The 16,087-nt window shown below is 40.1% G+C and overlaps 1 protein-coding gene and 1 long non-coding RNA gene across 8 annotated transcripts in view; one reads left to right on the top strand and one right to left on the bottom strand.

Annotated features, from left to right (window-relative positions):
• LOC137347148 (uncharacterized) overlaps nucleotides 1-16,087 on the bottom strand; it is a 55,366-nt gene that overhangs the window by 9,355 nt on the left and 29,924 nt on the right. For 2 of the 5 annotated variants that reach the window (XR_010968874.1, XR_010968875.1), the window contains exon 3: nucleotides 9,909-10,070. The exons of the other annotated variants lie outside the window; for them this stretch is intronic. This is a non-coding gene — a long non-coding RNA (uncharacterized lncRNA). The remainder of the gene's footprint in view (nucleotides 1-9,908; nucleotides 10,071-16,087) is intronic. 5 annotated transcript variants of the gene reach the window in all.
• LOC137347145 (protein argonaute-1) overlaps nucleotides 1-16,087 on the top strand; it is a 132,869-nt gene that overhangs the window by 98,353 nt on the left and 18,429 nt on the right. For all 3 annotated transcript variants that reach the window (XM_068011291.1, XM_068011290.1, XM_068011289.1), the window contains one exon: nucleotides 10,012-10,102. In XM_068011291.1, the coding sequence (XP_067867392.1) occupies nucleotides 10,012-10,102 (91 nt within the window). The remainder of the gene's footprint in view (nucleotides 1-10,011; nucleotides 10,103-16,087) is intronic.

Raw genomic sequence — 16,087 nt, 5'->3', positions numbered from 1 at the left:
CAGCTGTAAGAACACCTTGGTGCTAGTTATAGTTGTGGAGATTTCTAGAAGCCACATCATTTCACCCATTCAGTTCAACCAAACTAGCAATGAGAGACTTCCAATTAATTAAAGGTTGTATGTGAAGCATGTTTTTTAAAAAATTGTGTTTCATCTTTAGCGTAAAAATCAACTTGCTGTCACATACTGTCCATTGTATTTTATGATCTTGCGTAATTTAATTGGCTAGAACATTTCTGAAATAGAAGCAAAAGCAGCAAGGTAATCTCTCCAACTTGACTGTACTTCCTGAAGGACCCAAGGGGCTTAAACCACAAACAGATGTTTTGGAACTAAATACACTGAATTTGTTTTCAGTAAACTCTTTACATTTAGGAGAATGTCATGCTGATGTGACATGGAGCTTTGGAAAGGCTTGTTTAGCTATTAAGCGTACATCAAATTAGGAAGGAAAAAAGCATAAATTGTAAGCCCCAGAACCTACACTCTATAGGGAAATTAATTTGCTTCTCCATATCCAGGGTACAAGTTCAGCACAATCTACAAAATATGTATGAAATTGTGAAGGAGGGTTCCACTGTATTCATAATAAAATAAAAAGTTCTTTAACTCAGCTCAACCTCTATTGCTTTTGTCATGAAGCTTAATACAGTGAAATAGTTTTAATGCAGAAAGATATCTTGATAAAATCATTTTCCCTTACTGTTGATAATTTTCATTGAGGACTGACAACAGTTTGTGAAAGAAGTTTTTTGCATTGCTAAGATGCATTTCAATAGGCACCCTTTAATGCTGATTTCACCTAACTGATGTATGATATGCATTATAAAGAACTTTGTGGTGTCATGTTTTTTCCAACAAGCGTCATAATAATTAAGAAGCAAGAAAATCAGAAAAAACAATAGAAATGTAGGTATTCCTGAAAAGGTAATACTGGGGATTTTTTTTTGTGTCTCAAGCTCTGATTAAGTGGCACAATTTTTAGGGGGGGCAATCGGGTATATGCCATTAACCTTTGGTTATACAAGAATGCCAACTGATAGTCTGAATCCAGTACCCTACTCCAGGGTCCAAAAGAGCAGGTCCTAATTTTGAGAGCCTGTTGGTTTTCACCTAGAGTTGAGTTACTTTCTGAAACTTTGTCCCGTGATTGTTCCTCAGATGTCACGAACTGAAATGCATACAGTTAGATTTTATGTATGTATTTTTTAGCCTTGCTTTCTTAATTGTTTTTGGGAATCGTATGTTCTCACTAAAGTTTATTACCTTAATGTAATACATACACTGCAGTATATGACTTGTTTTCATAACATTAACTGATAACTGGTTTTGGACAAAAATATATATATAATGCATATTTTTCTGTATATACATGTATTTAAAAAATGTCCTGTTAGAACAGCAGTTACTAACAGCAATTAATGTGACCTTTAAAATCTTGGGTGATACTTAAAGTAATGTTGTTGGCCAATATTGATCATGTGATATTTCTATTTCATGTTTTTTCTGACAATCTCACTAAGCACAATAAATACTTGACTGGCCTGTTAATTGAGAGCTGTACAAAAGAAATGGGCAGGTGGCAATAGACATTAAGAAAGATTATCTTTATACAATAATGGCGTATTGGTTACGGTAACCACATGATTATGTCTGCGGAAGCTGCTGTTTGTGGTTTTGAACATCACAATTGGTCTGTTGAAACAATGTGACTGAAAACCTTGTCTGTGATTGATGTCTGGTAATTGCTGCTAATTATCCCTCGCAATCGATGAGGAGGATATCACATTCATTTAAACTGATCTATTTTGGGCCTCAATAAAATGTGTTTCTAAAGTCATAAATGGAATATAAATTAGTAGGTTTTCAACAATATAGATCAACATTTTCTTCCTATTGCAAAATGCCACATGGCATTTCTCACAGTGAACTGGAAAATTTAATGACTAATTGATATCTTTCTTTGTCTTTCCCACCTGGGGTCTTTCACATTACTTTGAAAGGAAAGATGCCAGCTGGGGAAAACAAATAGGTGTTATTTTTGAAAAACTCAGTAAAAGTACTAAACATTTGGCAGCATAATGAATGAGCAGATGGGTTTACTCTAACTAAATATTAAATTTGGAGCTTTCTCAGAAGGGGATGTAGAAGTCACGTATTCAATCTATTAAAACCCAACTAAAGTTTACAGCAAGAGTTTTCTGAGAATGGTGTGAGTGGAATGACTGACTAAAGTCATTAAAAATGATTAAGAGGAGGTGGGGGAAATTTTATTAGAAGATTGAAGAAATTGGGAGACTGAGCAAGTGCACATAGAACTCCAGGATGCTATGTTGCCTCCCTGCTGCTAGGGTTAAGGATGTCATGGAGCGGCTGCAGGACATTCTGAAGCGGAAGGGTGAACAGTCAGAGGTCGTGGTTCACATTGATACCAACGACATAGGTAGCAAGAGGGATGAGGTCCTGCAACAAAAATTTAGGGAGCTCGGTAGCAGATTAAAAAGCAGGACCTCAAAGGTTGTAATCTCTGGATTACTCCCAGTGCCACGTGCTAGTGAGTATAGGAATAGGAGGATAGAGCAGATGAATGCGTGGCTGAGGAGGTGGTGCAGGAGGAAAGGCTTTAGTTTCCTGGATCACTGGGTTTGTTTCTGGCGAAGGTGGGACCTGTACAAGTTGGATGGTTTACACCTGAACCGGAATAGGAATAACATCCTTACAGGGGGGTTTGCTAGTGCTGTTGAGTGGGGGGGGGAGGTTTAAACTAATTTGGCAGGGGGATGGGATACAGAGTGGAGGTACCGTAGGGTGTTGCACATCCAAATATAGAAGAGAAATTAAGTCCGTCTGGAAGGCAGAGCAAATAATGCAAGGCTGGACTGCATCTATTTTAATGCAAGGAGTCTTACAAGTAAGGCAGAGGAATGAGGGCGTTGATTAACACAAAGGAATATGATATTATTGCTTTCACAGACATGGTTGAGGGAAGGGCAGGACTGAGTTCAATAATCCAGGGTATAGAATCTTCAGGCATGACAGGGGAGCTGGGTGTAAAAGCGGAGGTGGCATTGCACTGTTGATCAGGTGACAATTACTGCAGTAAGGAGGGATGATATCTTAGAAGGTTCCTCAAATGAGGCCATATGGGTATAACTTAAAAACAAAAAGGGGGCAATCACTTTGCTGGAAGTGTACTACAGGCCTCCAACCAGTCAAGGAGAGATAGAGAAGCAGATATGTAGGCAAATCTGAGAGGTGTAAAAATAATAGGGTAATAATAGTGGGGATTTCAACTTCCCCAATATTAACTGGGATAGTGTTAGTGCAAAAGGCTTAAAGGGGGTGGAATTCTTAAAATGCATCCAGGAGAGCTTTTTGAGCCAGTACGTAGAAAGTCTTACAAGAGAAGGGGCAGTACTGGACCTAATCTTAGAGAATGAAGCTGGACAAGTGGTAGAAGTGTCGGTGGGGGTGTATTTCGGGGATAGTGACCATAACTCTGTAAGATATAAGGTAGTTATGGAAAAGGACAAAGATGGACCAGAAATAAAGGTACTGAATTGGGGGGAAGGCTGATTTCAAAGCAATAAAAGAGGATCTGGCCAAAGTGGACTGGGAGCAGCTACTTGTAGGAAAGTCTACATCAGACTAGGGGGAGTCATCCAAAAAGGAAATAGAGAGAGTTCAGGGCCAACATGTTTCCGTAAAGGTGAAGGGTAGGACCAGCAAGTCCAGGGAACCCTGGATGTCAAGGGATATAAAGGATTGGATAAGGAAAAAACAGGAGACTTATGACAGATTCAGTGTGCTGAAAACAGTGGAGGCCCTAGAGAAGTATAGAAAGTGTAGGGGGGTACCTAAAAAAGTAATTAGGAGAGCGAAGAGGGGACATGAAAAAACACTGGCGGGCAAGATAAAGGAAAATCCCACAGAATTTTATGTATATTAAGAGCAAGAGGACAACCAGGGAAAAGTAGGGCCCATTAGGGACCAAAGTGGCAATCTGTGTGTGGAGCTGGAGGATATAGGTGAGGTTTTAAATGATTACTTTTCATCTGTGTTCACTATGGAGAAGGACGATGTAGGTGTAGAGATCAGGGACGGGAATTGTGATATACTTGAACAAATTAGCATTGAAAGGGAGGTGGTTTTAGTGGGCTTAAATGTGGATAAATCCCCAGGCCCAGATGGGATGTATCCCAGGCTGCTATGTGAGGCAAGGGAGGAGATTGCAGGTGCTCTGACACAAATTTTTATATCCCTTCTGGCCACAGGAGAGGTGCCAGAGGACTGGAGGACAGCGAATGTGTTACCATTATTCAAGAAGGGTAGTAGGGATAAACCAGGTAATTACAGGCCAGTGAGTCTAACATCAGTGGTAGGGAAACTATTGGAAAAAATTCTGAGGGACAGGATTAATCTCCACTTGGAGAGGCAGGGATTGTTCAACGATAGCCAGCATAGCTTTGTCAGGGGGAGATCATGTCTAACAAATTTGATTGAATTTTTCGAGGACGTGGTTAGGTGTGTAGATGATGGTAAAGCAGTTGATGTAGTCTACATGGACTTCAGTAAGGCTTTTGATGAGGTCCAGCATGGGAGATTGGTCAAGAAGGTAAGAGCCCATGGGATCCAGGGCAATTTGGCAAATTGGATCCAAAATTGGCTTAGAGGCAGGAGGCAGAGGGTGATGGTCGAGGGTTGTTTTTGCGATTGGAAGCCTGTGACCAGTGGTGTACCGCATGGATCGGTGCTGGGACCCTTGCTGTTTGTAATGTACATTAATGATTTAAACATGAATATAGGAGGTATGATCAGTAAGTAGTAAGTTTGCAGATGACACGAAAATTGGTGGTGTCGTAAATAGTGAGGAGGAAAGCATTAGATTACAGAACAATATAGATGGGCAGAGCAGTGGCAAATGGAATTTAATCCTGGGATGTGTGAGGTGAAGCATTTTGGGAGGACTAACAAGGCAAGGGAATATACAGTGGATGGTAGGACCCTTGGAAGTACAGAAGGTCAGAGGGACCTTGGTGTACTTGTCCATAGATCACTGAAGGCAGCAGCACAGGTAGATAAGGTGGTTAGGAAGGCATAAGGGATACTTGCCTTTATTAGCTGAGGCATAGATTATAAGAGCAGGGAGGTCATGATGGAGCTGTATAAAACGCTAGTTAGGCCACAGCTGGAGTACTGTGTACAGTTCTGGTCACCACACTATAGGAAGGATGTGATTGCACTGGAGGAGGTGCAGATTCACCAGGATGTTGCCTGGGCTGGAGCATTTCAGCTATGAAGAGAGACTGGATAGGCTAGGATTGTTTTCCTTAGAGCAGAGAAGGCTGAGGGGGACCTAATTGAGGTATACAAAATTATGAGGGGCATTGATAGGGTAAATAGGAAGAAACTTTTTCCCTTAGCGGAGGTGTCAATAACCAGGGGCATAGATTTAAGGTAAGGAGCAGAAGGTTTAGAGAGGATTTGAGGGAAACAATTTTCACCCAGAGGGTGGTTGGAATCTGGAACACACTGCCTGAAGGGGTGGTAGAGGCAGGAACCCTCACAACATTTATGAAGTATTTAGATGAGCACTTGAAATGCCAGAGCATACAAGGCTATGGGCCAAGTGCTGGAAAATGGGATCAGAATAGATAGGTGCTTGATGGCCGGCATGGACAAAATGGGCCAAAGGGCCTGTTCCTATGCTGTATAACACTATGACTATGAGGACTGACAGTAGTACCAAAGCACAGTGGAAGTGACAGACCTGACAAAAATGGGGAGAAAGCAAAAGTAATTATTTTGGAAATAAAAGGTAGGAAAATATATTTCATACTTTGAGGCAATGGAAAATTGTTTTCCCGCTGTTCCGGCATGCTATGAGATTTGATGCTCAAGTAGGAGTGGGCTCTCATGGGGTCAGCATAGATACTGAGGGGGCAGTGGTGGAGGGGTCTGATTGGAGTGGGGACAAAATTCATTTTTTTCTAGGGAAAAAGTAAGATTTTAAAACCTGCATCAACATATAGCTGGAAGAGAATGAGAATTTGTGCACAACTCCAGTGTGGCATTGGAGAGCGAAATAAGGCAGAGGATGGAAAGGGAGCCCTAGATAGCAATAAAAATAGCATTTTCAACAAAGTCGAGGTGATATGGCAGCTATGTGTCAGCAATATATATCAATAAAAATGATAAGTGTGATGTGATAAGCAAGGTGTGACACGTGTAATATTAAATGTCCTACAAATGCCACAAGCATTTGTAAAACGTGTAGTTTGAGAACAGGATTTTTCATATGAGGTAGTTTACAGGAGGAGTTTTCAATGTAATGCTTGCCTCATGTACCAAATTTAAAATAAGTTTACTACAAATACAACAGGACATCATGGAGCAAAAATATGACAAACCCCCATCTGGCCTTCCTTTACTGGCACCAGTTCAGTGTTCTATCAGAGCAAAAAATGGAATAATCATGTTGGTCACATACTTACCAGCACTTGGATTTCTATTAAATGACACCAACAGAATAATCACGTAATTATTAATGGCCAATGACATTCTTAAGTGTGTCACTAACATCTGAAAAGTCGCGTAATCACTCGACCAATGGGATTGCTCAAAAGAGACTTAGAATAGACGAGCGTGAGGAGAGTTATAACTAAAATGCTGTCTTCCTATGTGTCTATAATAGTTTCAAATAACTCAAAATAAATATTGGTATCAAAATTGATGCTCGGTAAACAAAAATGGACTTCTGGTTTTAAAAAAATCATGCTTATAAATAGCATCTGAGGTGTTGCAATAAGATGTTAGTCAGTTGGCCCAATGACCATACATCATTGAACAGAGCTGGGGGAGGAAAGGGCTGCAGAGATGGACCTCATTTCGTACAGTCACTATTACAGCTTTTTAATGCAAGCTCCGATAAATAGCAAGTTCAACTTATACAAGAATGTTTGATCATTTCTGTCCCACTAAGTCCTTGCTAGGTAGCATATTGGTTATATTACTGGATTAGTAATCCAGAGGCCTGGACTAATGATAGAGACATGAGTTTAAATCTCACCATGGCAGCCGGAGAATTTAAATTGTTAATTAAATACATCTGAATGTAATGATGACCATGAAGTTACCGGATTGATGTAAAAACCCATCTGGTTCACATGTCCTTTAGGGAAGTAAATCTGGCGTCCATACCAGACATGGCCTATATGTAACTCCAGACTCTCAGCAATGTGGTCCACGCTTACAACTGAGTAGCTTGCTAGGGCAGTTTATTTAATAAAGCAGCCCACCACCATCTTCTCGAGAGCAATTAGGAATGGGCAAAAAACCTGGCCAGCGATGCCCACATCCCTGATGAATGGGGAAATAAACACTTGGGTTATCTAAAATTGCAGTGCTGCTATACCGTATATAGGGAATCAACAACAACATGCATTTATACAGTGCATTTAATGTAGGAAAACATCCCAAGGCATTTCACAGCAGTGTAATCAGACAAAATTTGACACCAAGCCAAAGAAGGAGATATTAGGATGGGTGACTAAAACCTTGGTTAAAGTAGTAGTATTTAGGAAAGGTCTTGCAGATGGAGAAACAGGTCTGGGAAAGGGAATTCTCAAGCATCGGGCCGATGCAGCTGAAGGCGTGGCTGCCAATGTTGGAACAAAGGAAGTGGCGGATGTAAAAGAGGACAAAGTTGGAGGAATGCAGAGTTCTTGGAGTAGGTTATCGACATAAGGAGGGATAAAGCCATGGAGGGACTGAATACAATGAGAATTTTGAAATCAAGGCATTGGTGGAACAGGAGCCAACATAGGTCAACGTGCACGGGGGTGGTGGATGTGGGCCTGGGTGCCTGTTTGGATATGGGCAGAAGAGTTTGGCTGAGCTGAAGTTTATGGAGGCTGGAAGATGGGAGACTGCCAGGAAAACACTGAAATAGTAGAGTCTGAGGGCAACAAAAACAATGATGATGATTTCAGCTGCAAATAAACTGAGGTAGGAGTGGAGATAGGCGATTTTATAGAATTGGAAGGAGGAGGTCTTTGTGATGTTGAGGATTTGTGTTCAGTAGTACATCTCAAGGCCAAATAGGATGCTGAGGTTACAAACACTTTTGTTGATCCTGAAACACAGGTTGTGGGGGGGGAAATCTATGGAATCTTTAGATGATGATGCTGAGGAGCAGTAATATAGATCAGGAATAGGAGGGGGCTAACAATACATCATTGGGGGACTCTAAAGATAATGGTGCTAGAGGGGAAGAGAGAAGCCATTGCAGGTGATTCTCTGGCTATAACTGGATAGGTAAGAGTGGAACCAGGCAAGGACAGTCCCAGTCAGCTTGGCAATGGAGAGGCATTGGAGGAGGGTGGTGTGGTCAACTGTGTTAAAGGCTGTTGGGTCGAGGATAGTGGGCGCGATAGTGCATCATGATCACGGTTACAGAGGATATCATTTGTGACTTTGATCAGGACCGTTTCAGTGATGTGGAAAGTAGAGAAACCTGATTGCAGATGTTCAATAATGGAGCAGTGGATAGGAGGAACACGGATTTTGGTGACAATAACAAGGAATTTGGAGAGGAATGGAAGGTTTAACATGGGGGAGGGTAGCTTGCAAGGACACAGGGTCATGGTTTGCCTATTTGAGGAAGAGGGTGATAGTAGCAGATGTGAAAGGGATTATTAGAAAGTAGAGTTCCAGAATTTGATCCACAAAACACAGGTCAACATCCCAGAAGGATATAAAATAAAAAATGGCATTTGACTTATTCAATCAGTTTAATAAATCAGCTGCCTGTTGAATTGTAATATAGCAATTCAACAAAAGCCTCAATGTAATAGCATTCTATTCTCTTACCTAAATTTTTTTAGTGATCTGTGCCATGTACCATTTCTGCAAGTCTTCAAATACCATTCAAATTGGCTGGCAGAAGGTGCTACAGGTAGGCTTACCCTGCAATGTTTCACTTTCCCCTACTGGGGAATTGCCTGTCACCTTCACTTGCTGTTCTCTGCCTTACTCTATCCCAGATGTAAACTGATTGATTTGTGCTTTATTGCAAAGGATAACCCCCTTCATATCCTTTCTGTTCTGCCATTGAGCTATATAAAACACAAAATAAAAAAAGTAAAACATCAGATGATGGTGTTGTGAGAAAAGCTTAAGTTTCCCAAATGGCAGGGTCTGGCTGCAGGGTGTACAATACAAATTGCTTTGTTTTGGAAAGGTACAACCAATTTACAAATTAAATCAGATTTACAAGTTAAATTCATTAACTGCGACTGTATAATAGCATTTAACGTTTCTGTGCTTAAGTTGCAGACCAATTTGCAACAGTGATAAAGCAAATTCTGAGATTTCAGATTAGAACAAATTGGGCATACTATGACTTTCAGGACTTAATACTCCATTTATATCACTGAGTTCCTCCATTTCATACATGCTCAACTATACTTGGGCCAATTCAGCAACAAACAACTGCAGTTGTTCTTGCGTTGTGAGCCTCATTTCAACAGGGTAATACCGGGGTACAGTCTACACAAGCCATAAATAGTACAAGAGAGGGTTGTTTGTGTTTATTGATGCCAACTAAAACATTCCACTATGTTTATTCTGCAAGGTTGTCTCCAACAGTGTACTTACTGTTGGGGGTGATGAAATCCTGAAAAGCAGAATAGACAAAGTATGTCAGATTCAAACATTTGACAGTATTATTTGAAATATTTACTGAAGCATTGATTTACTCTTCTGTCTGGAAATCTAAGTGGTCGTATTGAATAATTACCATGACCTGTGCAGTTTAGAAATATGGAGTTTTGACCTCGTTTGGAATTTAGGAAAGACCTGTAAAAAGGGGAATGATTCAACAGTTAATTTTTACAAAAAAAACTTACTTCAATGTTGTGTTGATGCTTTGGCGCCATTCAGTGCTTTCAATACTTTATTCACTTTATGCAAGCCAAGTTTAGAAAAGGATTTCCACCTGTTTCCTTCCAGTTCGGCTGTGTTCCAGCAGCCCGTGATCTTCTTGGGAGCAGATGTCACCCACCCACCAGCTGGAGATGGCAAGAAACCCTCAATAACAGCAGTAAGTTTGTACTTTAGGATGACAAAAAAATTACTTACTGTAATTATCAATGAAACATAATTGAAGGAGTTTTCTCTGCTAGTGAGAGAAATCCTTTGAGCCTTGGCTGTGTGCTTGTGTGAGATTTTTGTGTACATATATATATGACAAATTAAATGACCTGGTTTATTCTGATTGGAGTGATTATAACATGTATTGCACAGTGTATATTCTGCTACTTTGGTGGGGATATGTTTAAATGGCCTAACCCTTTAAGACCAAAAAGTCTTTATTGCTATAAGCAAAAACGGCACAAGTGAAATTCAACTTCTGCAGGGAAAAATGGACGTTAGCAAATCAGTCACCTGTTATACAGCCCACCCAGTTACCCCTTCTACAGTGCAAAAAAAATTGGGCAGAGTTATAATGGCCAGACTATCGCTGCCTCCCATTTTATTCTCCCGCCAAAGTTGAATTTCACTCCCAGCTTGAGGTCACTCAGAGTTTAACTGTTGTTTGGCCAAGGAACCTAGCAGGTTGGAATGCACTCGTCAGTTATTTGTTAATAACTTAAGCCTTAAAGTATTTTAATAATGCTTTGCATGTGTAACAGTAACATCTATGTACAGTACTCTGTACAGTTTAGTACATTTTCATGTATACACAGGTAATATTTGGTATCCCCACATTATTCAGACAGTTATACTGATATTTTGTTGGTGAGCAGTAATACGATCAAGAAAATATTTTATTATCTTTCTACCTGTCTAGGTGGGCATTAAAGAACCAGGGTACTTAGTCAAGGAACAGCAGCAATCATTTTGTTCTTCTGGGCAATTTCACTCCCTCAACCAATACCACATTAACTGGTCATTCATCCATTGCTGCTTGTGTGACAGTACTGACATAGAATGGCAGCCACATTTGCCAACATAACCACAGTAACTACATTTCAAAAGTAATTTAATGCAAAGCATTTTAAAATGTTTTGGTAACATGATTAGGTGTCATAGAAAAAAAGTTTTTTTTTAACCTTGATTTTGCTGCCCAAAACTACTACTTGTATTGGAAGAGATTTTTATATTTCAGTTTGTATTTCATATCTTTGAATTAGTAATGGCATTCCAGTGATGATATCTACTGATCCGGTGAGGCTGGAGGTAGTGTCAGTCTGTGAAGGTTTGATCATGCTGGTGAACTAGGAGGAAATGTGGACCAGTTTTCCATACTTCAGTGGCTCACAGGGACAGTTAAATGTAATCATTTTAAAACATCTTGCGACAGTGAGTCGTCATTTGATGTACACTGTTAGTTATACTTTTTTCTCAGTTGTTTTGCACCATAACTTGCTGGAAGTGTGAGCTGATAAGGGTGTAGTGAAGACAACGGGACATTTGGGACCTTGGTGAATGGCAGGACCAACAGCGTAAGCCCTTAACAACCGAGGAGGAGAGTCAAATCTGGTGCAGAAACAGAAATAAAAGAGAGGGAAAGATTGGACTAAGAGTGAAAAAAGAGACAAAGAAAAAGTGAGAAAAAAATTAACTGCCATTATTAAAATCTCAACAGCAATTTACTACATGCAGGAATGAGATTGAAAAGTTTAAGTTGTTCCTTTTCTGGACTGGAGAGGTTGATCGGCATTATATTAACAACTATCAGCAAGATTCAACCCAGTATTCCAGTATATGGCATCAAGTCATTCCACTGAGGTTTGCCTTCTAAAATCCCTTTTTTCCTCTTACCAATTTTCTAATGCCCTCTTGAGGGCATTGACTGCAATTCCAGATATGCTGAAAGCCCCCTGGATTTAGATGTGTGAACCTTGATGTTAATTCCTGGCTGGCAATTTGACCATATAGGCGTCATAGTCAAGCCCATTCCTATCCTCCAACCACCAGACACACACAGTCTCTTTCTCTCTTCCCCTCTCTCCTCTTGCAGGGGTCACTCAACAACTGTCCTTTCAGCTCCAATCTCTAATTACTTTCCTGTTTTCCTTTTTCCTCCAGTTTCGTGTCAAATTTTTTCCTCCAACTAATAGAACACTGGGACATCTTCATACTCAAAAGTGCTATACAAATGTTTGTTAAAAATTGGATCCAACTGGCCCAGGGGTCCAAGTTATGGTTTTAAGTATTTTCTTTCCCCTCTTCTAAATATGCAGCGTCAGCAACTATTAATTTGTTTCAAGTGGCAAGCAGGAGCTGAATCAACAAAAAAAACAATGGTTTGGCTCTGTTTTTTTCTTTATGAATAGAGTCAAGTCTGATCATTTGGAATAAATAAAATAGGAGATCAGTCAGCGGAAACAGCAGTGATTCCACAGCCAAATCTGTGGAAGTGACTAAAGTGACTGCTACATTTCTTCCCTTTCTGAACACTGTTGCAATGGGATGTGCAATAGTGGATCTCACTGCATTCAGTGAAGCTCAGATGAGGGTTTTATTTAAAACAAAGTCCTAACCAAATGTCAACATGTTGGCACATGCACAGCTGTTTACCCTTCCGTTGCTGCTTATTTAAAGGTGCTTTTATATTTGGTGCATCTTTACTTCGGGTCACAGTTGGGTGGTGTCCATGCATTGGAATACTGGCTCACTTTTGGGGCATGAAAGACACTATGCAAGTACAGTTCTTCCTCCTTTCCCCCCCTTCCCTCCGAAGGTAATGGATCCATACATTTTAATGCATCTACAATGCTGTCAAGGATACAGGAGCCATGCTTGGTTATACTATGGAGTGCAGCCAAGTGTTCCTCCATCAGCTTCACTGATATAATGTGAAAAAGTCTTCAGGGAGCTACACTAAATGCAATGAGTCCCAAGGTCAACTCTATTAAAACCACTTAATTGCATCTGACTACCAGGTATTTATTATGTATAACTATTTCAGTTTTTACCAGCAGGGAGCATCTGTGTACTGCTCTCACCAGAGTAATGACAGACTACTACCTGGGATATGTTTTCAAACCTTGAAGTCCAATCTATTTCTGAATTTAAATGATTTTTCTGATCAATTTTCTTTCAATATTTTCACCCTCCTTCCTCTTCTGAAGTTGTTGGCTCCTTGTTGGGAGTACACTTTTGCAAATATTGAAAGCGTTCTGATGCCCTATCCTTTTGGTTGTTGATATGTGATCTTAGACAGGGGGTACTGGCAGGAAACTTGACATAGAAGCATCACAACCAAGACCAAAGCTGTCTTCCTGCCCTACCCTCAACATACATGCACATGCTTGCTTCCTATAGAGGTCGCTAGATAACAGTTGAGAGGGAGCCTAGCTGATTTTGTTTTCCTTACAGGCTCAAAAATGTTGCAGGCTATTTGGCCCATCTAAATTCACCTATCTGGAAGATGCTTATACATCCCTTTTGCTGCATTTTATTGTGTCTTAAATGATTCCAGGGTTTTCATCTTTAGCTGTCTGCCCAGAAGTCTTTGCAAAGTCTTGTTCACTCTACAAAGAAAAGCTTCCTGCTATCAGTCCCAAAATCAAGATTTACTAATTTAAGCCTGTATCCCCTTACCCTACTCCCACAGTTTAGTTTAAAGTAAGATTCCAGATGAAAGCAAAATACTGCGTATGCTGGAAATCTGAAATAAAAACAAAGTGCTGGAAATACTCAGCAGGTCTGGCAGTATCTGTGGAGAGAGAAGCAGAGTTAACATTTCAGGTCTGTGACCTTTCTTCAAAATGGTTCTAGATGAACTTTTTCCACACCATTTACTATCATAACTCTGCAAGAACCCCAGATATTAGGGATCAGCATTATGGCTGTTCTCTGCACTGTCTCCAGCACTTGACTGTCTCTTGTTACTCTGAGACCAGAACTGGCCACATTAGCCCAGGTTATGTCAGACAAATTTCTCTGCAGCACCTGTGGAAGAGCCTGTCACTCCAGAATTGGCCTTTATAGCCACTCCAGGCGCTGCTTCACAAACCACTGACCACCTCCAGGCGCGTATCCATTGTCTCTCGAGATAAGGAGGCCCAAAAGAAAGAAAGAAAGAAAAAGAATGTCAGACCAGACTGCTGTACAGTTTGATCACAACTTCCTTTGACTTCTACTGTTTTGGCTACGTAGTTCAACATTCTATTGTTTTTGTTGATTGCATCTTTGCTGTACTATCACAGGCACTGTGGCCAATGTTAGGAGAGTTACAGCTCATCCAACTAGATCAACAAGCCCAGCTTAGGCCGGAGCTAGAGCCCAAGACCTACTTGCTGGATAAACTTTCTGGTTAATCAAGGAAAGTTAAAAATCAGTACCACCTTAAATTGTGACTAACAAATTCTGTGCTTGGAACTGGGCATTTTGTTTAATTTTGAAGTCGAAAATTTGAGGCAAAATAGCAGAAGAGCCTATAGGAAATCTGACTTGGAGGACTTACAAATAGCACATTTTTCTGCAAACAGGAAGCAATAACATTGAACTTTAATCAACATTCACATGAAAAAAAATAAATTCTTCTGCTTCCTTTGAATGAAACTCAGAACATGCAGAATCTAAATCCTGCGCGCAAGAATTAAATAAAGATTTTGCATCTGAATAAATAAACTGCTTGCTGTGTAAGATATTGTAAATGAGTAAATACAGGTCATATGTACAAAGCAATCCTGCAGTTCAGTTCGTTCCCTCACAATTGATGCCAGTACAGAAGAGTGGAGATAGTTATGTATGCAGGAGCTGCTGATTCATGTATGGGATTCCATTACAGGCTGAAAGAGAGTGTATGAAGGCTCCACACAAGATATAATGGCAAAACATTAGTTAGATAGAATGTTAGTTTAGTGCATGTCAAATTCACTTGACACTAGCGTTCAATTACATTGAGTACAATATTTGTGTATCAATGTATGTGTTTTAAATTTATATTCAGTTATTTAATTTGGTAATTCCATTCTTCTAGGGAAATTTGGGAGGCTAGCCAATGGTTGCAATCTGGTTCATTTCTGAATTTAGAGGAATAATTTTTGTTCCTTCATGATCAGACAAAAATGCACTTCTGTGTAGGACAATTCTTGCCTTTGTTTCCGCACTCGCTGAGATTGACAGTTATAAGAATTCAACTTTGCAAAAAACAAAATGTGTCCAACGAGCACAGATGAGACTAGATGTCTGTTTTGGCTGGGATTTAAACTTGGGACTGTCTCGTCCCCTTCTACATAAATGAGCATAAGCAACCTTTTTTGTTCCCAAGTCCCTGCTACTGTAATTCCTAATTTAGCCACCATGCAGTAGTCTAGAGCATAAAAAACAAGAAATGCTGGAAATACTCAGCAGGTCTGGCAGCATCTGTGGAGAGAGAAGCAGAGTTAACGTTTCAGGCCAGTGACCCTTCATCAGTAGTCTAGAGCAGCCTGATGACGATTTTCTGGTGGAGGAAGCACCTGATACAGTTTTTGATGACTCTGTAGTTTGGGTGACTTTTGGTACTTGGCATCCATAGATACTTATCCTGTCACTCAATGGCACAGAATATTGGATCACTACGCCAGGTCTACAGCAGACTTTCCTAATCAGCAGGCATGTGATTCCATTTTAGAAAAACTATTTTTAGATAAACTTTGAATTCTATTTCCAGTCTTCACAGATTTAGAACCAGTTTGTTGCAAGTTCAATCTGTAGGCATATGTGGCTCATTGTTAGAAACTAAGTGAGTGACTAAGATAATCCAGTCCCCCTCAATATTGAACTGAGTCCCAACTGCAGGATGAGTAACACTTTCTCACAGCATGTCTGCAAATTCTGAATGTGGAGAATTATTGTATGCTTACCAGAATGTGCACATGCTCATCTAAACCTCTGGACACCATAGATATCCTGAATATCTTTTGTCACCTTGCTGTTATTTTTTTCAGAAAAGTCATATTTGTGTTATGGTTCAATAGAAGATGAACTTTAAATAATGAGCTGGAAGCACTGCATGTTTGGGACATTTGATACTTTTAAGATTCTGCCTAAGGAATGTTTAAAGAAGGAGCCAGAGATGGCTTAGTTT

This window comes from Heterodontus francisci, chromosome 31 (genome assembly GCF_036365525.1).
Source record: "Heterodontus francisci isolate sHetFra1 chromosome 31, sHetFra1.hap1, whole genome shotgun sequence".
NCBI classification, from domain to species: Eukaryota; Metazoa; Chordata; class Chondrichthyes; order Heterodontiformes; family Heterodontidae; genus Heterodontus; species Heterodontus francisci.
This window is presented reverse-complemented; position numbering and strand designations above follow the sequence as displayed.